General features: G+C 40.7%; 1 protein-coding gene across 2 annotated transcripts in view; it reads left to right on the forward strand.

Moving 5' to 3' along the window:
- pgghg (protein-glucosylgalactosylhydroxylysine glucosidase) overlaps positions 1–1983 on the forward strand; it is a 37873-nt gene extending 35890 nt beyond the window's left edge. For both annotated transcript variants that reach the window (XM_039017919.1, XM_039017920.1), the window contains exon 15: positions 1742–1983. In XM_039017919.1, the coding sequence (XP_038873847.1) occupies positions 1742–1818 (77 nt within the window). In that variant the 3' untranslated portion in view covers positions 1819–1983. The remainder of the gene's footprint in view (positions 1–1741) is intronic.
- The last annotated feature ends 6432 nt before the right edge of the window (positions 1984–8415 follow it).

Below are 8415 nucleotides of genomic sequence, written 5' to 3' on the forward strand. Positions count from 1 at the left end.
AATCAATCATGTTATGAAGACACACACATTCAGATTTTGTCGTTGTTTTAGGGTTAGGAAAAATCGGTAACACTTTACTTGAAATCTAGCGTCATAACACGTTATGTAACGGTCATAACCATGTCATAATATGTCATAACAGCTGACATAACATGTCACAATATGATCATAACACATATATTTATACCTGTTGTGACATAAACATAAAAAGAAACGTCCCTTTTTCAGGACCGTGTCTTTCAAAGATAATTCATAATCACTTCACAGATCTTCATTGTAAAGGGTTTAAACACTGTTTCCCATGCTTGTTCAATGAACCATAAACAATTAATGAACTGGCACCTGTGGAACGGTCGTTAAGACACTAACAGCTTACAGACGGTAAGGTCACAGTTATGAAAACTAAGGACACTAAAGAGGCCTTTCTACTGACTCTGAAAAGCACCAAAAGAAAGATGCCCAGGGTCCCTGCTCATCTGCGTGAACGTGCCTTAGGCATGCTGCAAGGAGGCATGAGGACTGCAGATGTGGCAAGGGCAATAAATTGCAATGTCCGTACTGTGAGACGCCTAAGACAGCGCTACAGGGAGACAGGACGGACAGCTAATCGTCCTCGTAGTGGCAGACCACATGTAACAACACCTGCACAGGATCGGTACATCCAAACATCACACTTGTGGGACAGGTACAGGATGGCAACAACAACTGCCCGAGTTACACCAGGAACGCACAATCCCTCCATCAGTGCTCAGACTGTCCGCAATAAGCTGAGAGAGGCTGGACTGAGAGTTTGTAAGCCTGTTGTAAGACAGGTCCTCACTAGACATCACCGGCAACAACGTCGCCTATGGGCACAAACCCACCATCGCTGGACCAGACAGGACTGGCAAAAAGTGCTCACCAGGGGTGATGGTCGCATTCGCGTTTATCGTCGAAGGAATAAGCGTTACACCAAGGCCTGTACTCTGGAGCGGGATTGATTTGGAGGTGGAGGGTCCGTCATGGTCTGGGGCGGTGTGTCACAGCCTCATCGGACTGAGCTTGTTGTCATTGCAGGCAATCTCAACGCTGTGCGTTACAGGGAAGACATCCTCCTCCCTCATGTGGTACCCTTCCTACAGGCTCTTCCTGACATGACTCTCCAGCATGACAATGCCACCAGCCATACTGCTTGTTCTGTGTGTGATTTCCTGCAAGACAGGAATGTCAGTGTTCTGCCATGGCCAGCGAAGCGCCCGGATCTCAATTCCATTGAGCACGTCTGGGACCTGTTGGATCGGAGGGTGAGGGCTAGGGCCATTCCCCCCCAGAAATATCCGGGAACTTGCAGGTGCCTTGGGGGAAGAGTGGGGTAACATCTCACAGCAAGAACTGGCAAATCTGGTGCAGTCCATGAGGAGGAGATGCACTGCAGTACTTAATGCATCTGGTGGCCACACCAGATACTAAATGTTACTTTTGATTTTGACCCCCCCTTTGTTCAGGGACACATTATTCCATTTCTGTTAGTCACATGTCTGTGGAACTTGTTCAGTTTATGTCTCAGTTGTTGAATCTTGCTATGTTCATACAAATATTTACACATGTTAAGTTTGCTGAAAATAGAAGCAGTTGACAGTGAGAGGATGTTTATTTTTTTTCTGAGTTTATATTGCGTTAATTTATGGCTGGTTATGACACCTGGTTAATATAAATATATTTGATATAATAAATAAAGGTCATTATTTGTTTGTTTCCTCAGGAAAACCAGTGACTTTCCCACGGGAGTCTGGAATGATCTGTAAAGTGGATGGTGCCTTATCCTGCTGGCCCATGTGAGGACCATCCCTGTCAAACCCCATCCCCTTCTATCTCCAGTACCTTCTATCTCCAGTATCTTCTATCCACAGTACCTTCTATCTACAGTACAGCACCTTCTATCTACAGCACAGTACCTTCTATCTCCAGTACCTTCTATCTCCAGTACCTTCTATCTCCAGTACCTTCTATCTACAGCACAGTACCTTCTATCTACAGTACAGTACCTTCTATCTACAGTACCTTCTATCTACAGTACATTCTATCTACAGTACAGTACCTTCTATCTACAGCACAGTACCTTCTATCTACAGTACCTTCTATCTACAGTGCCTTCTATCTACAGTGCCTTCTATCTACAGTGCCTTCTATCTACAGTATCTTCTATCTACAGTACAGTACCTTCTATCTCCAGTACCTTCTATCTACAGTACCTTCTATCTACAGTACCTTCTATCTACAGTACCTTCTATCTACAGTACAGTACCTTCTATCTACAGTACCTTCTATCTACAGTACCTTCTATCTACAGTACCTTCTATCTACAGTACAGTACCTTCTATCTACAGTACCTTCTATCTACAGTACCTTCTATCTACAGTACCTTCTATCTACAGTACCTTCTATCTACAGTACCTTCTATCTACAGTACAGTACCTTCTATCTCCAGTACCTTCTATCTACAGTACCTTCTATCTCCAGTACCTTCTATCTACAGTACCTTCTATCTACAGTACAGTACCTTCTATCTACAGTACCTTCTATCTACAGTACCTTCTATCTACAGTACCTTCTATCTACAGTACCTTCTATCTACAGTACAGTACCTTCTATCTACAGTACCTTCTATCTACAGTACCTTCTATCTACAGTACAGTACCTTCTATCTCCAGTACCTTCTATCTACAGTACAGTATCTTCTATCTACAGTACCTTCTATCTACAGTACCTTCTATCTACAGCACAGTACCTTCTATCTACAGTACCTTCTATCTACAGTACAGTACCTTCTATCTACAGCACAGTACCTTCTATCTACAGTACCTTCTATCTACAGTACCTTCTATCTACAGTACCTTCTATCTACAGTACCTTCTATCTACAGTACAGTACCTTCTATCAACAGTACCTTCTATCTACAGTACAGTACCTTCTATCTCCAGTACCTTCTATCTCCAGTACCTTCTATCTCCAGTACCTTCTATCTCCAGTACCTTCTATCTCCAGTACAGTACCTTCTATCTCCAGTACCTTCTATCTCCAGTACCTTCTATCTCCAGTACCTTCTATCTCCAGTACCTTCTATCTACAGTACAGCACCTTCTATCTCCAGTACCTTCTATCTCCAGTACCTTCTATCTCCAGTACCTTCTATCTCCAGTACCTTCTATCTCCAGTACCTTCTATCTCCAGTACCTTCTATCTACAGTACCTTCTATCTACAGTACAGCACCTTCTATCTACAGTACCTTCTATCTACAGTACCTTCTATCTACAGTACAGTACCTTCTATCTCCAGTACCTTCTATCTCCAGTACCTTCTATCTCCAGTACCTTCTATCTCCAGTACCTTCTATCTCCAGTACCTTCTATCTCCAGTACCTTCTATCTCCAGTACCTTCTATCTACAGTACCTTCTATCTACAGTACCTTCTATCTACAGTACCTTCTATCTACAGTACAGTACCTTCTATCTACAGTACAGTACCTTCTATCTACAGTACCTTCTATCTACAGTACCTTCTATCTACAGTGCCTTCTATCTACAGTGCCTTCTATCTACAGTACAGTACCTTCTATCTACAGTACAGTACTTTCTATCTCCAGTACCTTCTATCTCCAGTACCTTCTATCTCCAGTACCTTCTATCTACAGTACCTTCTATCTACAGCACCTTCTAAGTACCTCTATACAGTACCTTCTATCTACAGTACCTTCTATCTACAGTACCTTCTATCTACAGTACCTTCTATCTACAGTACCTTCTATCTACAGTACCTTCTATCTACAGTACCTTCTATCTACAGTACCTTCTATCTACAGTACCTTCTATCTACAGTACCTTCTATCTACAGTACCTTCTATCTACAGTACCTTCTATCAACAGTACCTTCTATCTACAGTACAGTACCTTCTATCAACAGTACAGTACCTTCTATCTCCAGTACCTTCTATCTCCAGTACCTTCTATCTCCAGTACCTTCTATCTCCAGTACAGTACCTTCTATCTCCAGTACCTTCTATCTCCAGTACCTTCTATCTCCAGTACCTTCTATCTACAGTACCTTCTATCTACAGTACCTTCTATCTACAGTACAGCACCTTCTATCTACAGTACCTTCTATCTACAGTACCTTCTATCTACAGTACCTTCTATCTACAGTACCTTCTATCTACAGTACAGTACCTTCTATCTACAGTACAGTACCTTCTATCTACAGTACAGTACCTTCTATCTACAGTACCTTCTATCTACAGTACAGTACCTTCTATCTACAGTACCTTCTATCTACAGTACAGTACCTTCTATCTACAGTACCTTCTATCTACAGTACAGTACCTTCTATCTACAGTACCTTCTATCTACAGTACAGTACCTTCTATCTCCAGTACCTTCTATCTCCAGTACCTTCTATCTCCAGTACCTTCTATCTACAGTACCTTCTATCTACAGTACCTTCTATCTACAGTACCTTCTATCTACAGTATCTTCTATCTACAGTATCTTCTATCTACAGTACAGTACCTTCTATCTACAGTACCTTCTATCTACAGTACCTTCTATCTACAGTACCTTCTATCTACAGTACCTTCTATCTACAGTACCTTCTATCTACAGTACAGTACCTTCTATCTACAGTACCTTCTATCTACAGTACCTTCTATCTACAGTACCTTCTATCTACAGTACCTTCTATCTCCAGTACCTTCTATCTCCAGTACCTTCTATCTCCAGTACCTTCTATCTCCAGTACCTTCTATCTCCAGTACCTTCTATCTCCAGTACCTTCTATCTCCAGTACCTTCTATCTCCAGTACCTTCTATCTCCAGTACCTTCTATCTCCAGTACCTTCTATCTACAGTACCTTCTATCTACAGTACCTTCTATCTACAGTACAGTACCTTCTATCTACAGTACAGTACCTTCTATCTACAGTACCTTCTATCTACAGTACCTTCTATCTACAGTGCCTTCTATCTACAGTGCCTTCTATCTACAGTGCCTTCTATCTACAGTGCCTTCTATCTCCAGGACCTTCTATCTCCAGGACCTTCTATCTCCAGGACCTTCTATCTCCAGGACCTTCTATCTACAGTACAGGACCTTCTATCTCCAGTACCTTCTATCTCCAGTACCTTCTATCTCCAGTACCTTCTATCTCCAGTACCTTCTATCTCCAGTACCTTCTATCTCCAGTACCTTCATAAAGTATTTACATCCCTTGACTTTTACCACATTTTGTTGTGTTATAAAGTGGGATTAAAATGGATTGAATTGTCTTTTTTTTGTGTAAACGATCTATACAAAATACTCCAAAATAAATGTATGTAAAATAAAACACAAATATATCTTGACTAGATAAGTATTCAACCCCCTGAGTCAACACGTTACAATCCCCTTTGGCAGCAATTAAAGCAGTGAGTCTTTCTGGGTAAGGAGTCTTTCTGGGTAAGTCGGTAAAGCTTTGCACGTCTGGATTGTACAATATTTTTCCATTATTCTTCAAAAAATTCTTCATGCGTTGTCAATCATTGCTAGACAGCCATTTTCAAGTCTTGCCATAGATTTTCAAGTAAGTCAAAACTGTAACTAGGCCACTCAGTAACATTCAATGTGGTCTTGGTAAGCAACTCCCGTGTATATTTGCAGACTGAACCAAGTTTTCCTCGAGGATTTTGCCGGAGGCTTAGCTCTATTACGTTTCTTTTTATCCTGAAAAACTCCCTAGTCCATGCCGATGACAAGCATATCCATAACATGATGCAGCCACCACCATGCTTGAAAATATGAAGAGTGGTACTCAGTGATGTGTTGGATTTGCCCCAAACATAATTTCTGTGACACATTCTTTTTGCAGTATTGCTTTATTGCCTTGTTTGCAAACAGGATGCATGTTTTGTAAAATGTTTATTCTGTACAGGTTTCCTTCTTTTCATTCTAACATTTATGTTAGTATTGGGGAGTAACTACAGTGTTGTTGATCCATCCCCAGTTTTCTTATGTCACAAACATTAAACTCTGTAACTGTTTTAAAGTCACCATTGGCTTCATGGTGAAATCCCTGAGTGGTTTCCTTCCTCTCCAGCAACTGATTTAGGAAGGACGCCTGTATCTTTGTAGTGACTGGGGTGTATTGATATACCATACAAAGTGTAATTAATAACTTCACCATGCTCAAAGGGATATTCAGTGTCTGCTTCTTCTTTTTTACCCATCTGCCAATAGGTGCCCTTCTTTGCGAACCATTGGAAAACCTCCCCGGTAACATAATTCCACTTTGACATTATGGAGGATGGTGTGTAGATCAGTGACACAAAATCTCAATTTATTTCATTTTAAATTCAGGGTGTAACACAACAACATGTGGGAAAGGTCAAGGGTTAAAGGTGAATACTTCCTGAAGGCACTGAACCTATATGTCATTAAGTTAGTCCCAAATGGCACCCTATTCCCTTTATAAAGTAAGTAGCCTTGTCTGAACCAGAATGTCCCATAGGGCAGGAGCCTGTCTCCTGTTTCTGTAGCGTGAGGCAGCTTGATGTACAACTCCACCCCCATGAGACAGCTTGATGTACAACTCCAACCCCGTGAGACAGCTTGATGTAAAACTACACCCCCGTGAGACAGCTTGATGTAAAACTCCACCCCCATGAGACAGCTTGATGTAAAACTCCACCCCCGTGAGACAGCTTGATGTAAAACTCCACCCCCGTGAGACAGCTTGATGTAAAACTCCACCCCCATGAGACAGCTTGATGTAAAACTCCACCCCCGTGAGACAGCTTGATGTAAAACTCCACCCCCGTGAGACAGCTTGATGTAAAACTCCACCCCCGTGAGGCAGCTTGATGTAAAACTCCACCCCCATGAGACAGCTTGATGTACAACTCCACCCCCATGAGACAGCTTGATGTAAAACTCCACCCCCGTGAGGCAGCTTGATGTACAACTCCCCCCCCTGGAAAGGACGCTAGCCTATCGCAGGGCCCATAGCCATTTGGGACTCGTTGTTATTCCTGGTTTATTCATGCCCTGGAAATGATTTTCTGTGTATAACAAGGATTTCATCTATTGTGCTTAAACCATGTATTTAGTGTGACTTACTTGATTTGTATTCACATCCCAGTAAATGTACTGTATGTTTGTAGAGATGGATCAAATGCCTTGTTTTATACTGATATACTTAAGCTGCAATAAAATATAAATTTGTTATGAGAACATTTTACTTTTTCGTGAGTGATCTTTTTCATTAAAACATCTTGCAGCGTGGACTCATTGGGAAATGAAAGAAGAAATTGCGTATTGCAATTATTTTGACCATACATACCTAATATTTTAACCCACCCAATGAGAGTTTGTTTTCTTCAACTGTGATAAACATAAAGATAATATTTTCCTGAGCCTTAATCTCTAAACGCGCTTAGACTTTAATAATATTAGACTGGCTGTTATATGAATAACATCAACTAGATTCTGTTGGGGAACGATTTTTTTTTATTGAGTTGGTCAAGGGCCCGGAACAAAATTGACCGCAAGAAGCCTAAAGAGATATGATTAACTAAAACATTTCAAACCTTGCTTACGTTTGTCTACGACCACATCGTGTCTCTCTATTTTGCGTGGGAATACTTGGAAACAGATTTCTTAAATTAAAATCACTTAGAGCTGATTTACATGTGTTTTTTGTCCAACAATGAAAATTCCACACACACAAAAAAATCGGGTTTGGGGGATAAACACCGAAAATAAGGTCTGAGGTTAACACAGGCTTATGAGATCTTATACGTTTAGTTATATAAGATAATATAAGTCCGTTAACATGACCTTGATGAATTATGAAGCCTTTATGTGCTTTAAGGCGGAGTTAGTGCATACAAAAAGACGCCAATAGAGAGAAATAGTAATGGCGTCTTTTTGTAGGGACGACTCAATGGTTCGTTGGACAACGTCTATTTATTTAACCTTAATTTTTTTTTTTATCAAGGATTCATACTGAGATCAAGGTCTCTTTTACAGATGCCATGAATTACAGAAAATACACACATCAAAATATAAATACACAATGCAAGCAGAAAAAAAAACACGGTCATAAAAACACAAACACATTCATCAGTAATAAGGTCCTCCATCATCTTTATGAATTGGCCTAGCGGCACCAAAGCATCACATTTTGAAATTCTGTTCGACAAAATAAGGTGCAAAAAAACTAAAAACGGATTTACCTAACTCAGTAGAGACCAAAGGAATTTCCAGTTACGTTAGCTATACTTGAGACGGGGTGCGGTCACTCGTATGTTTGAAGTTAATGATGTTTAGGTACAGTGGGATTTTTTGTAAAAGGTCTTTATAAATTAAAACATAGCAATATATCAACCTACATGACATCGTAGAGGGC

This window comes from Salvelinus namaycush, chromosome 21 (assembly GCF_016432855.1).
Source record: "Salvelinus namaycush isolate Seneca chromosome 21, SaNama_1.0, whole genome shotgun sequence".
Classification (NCBI taxonomy): Eukaryota; Metazoa; Chordata; class Actinopteri; order Salmoniformes; family Salmonidae; genus Salvelinus; species Salvelinus namaycush.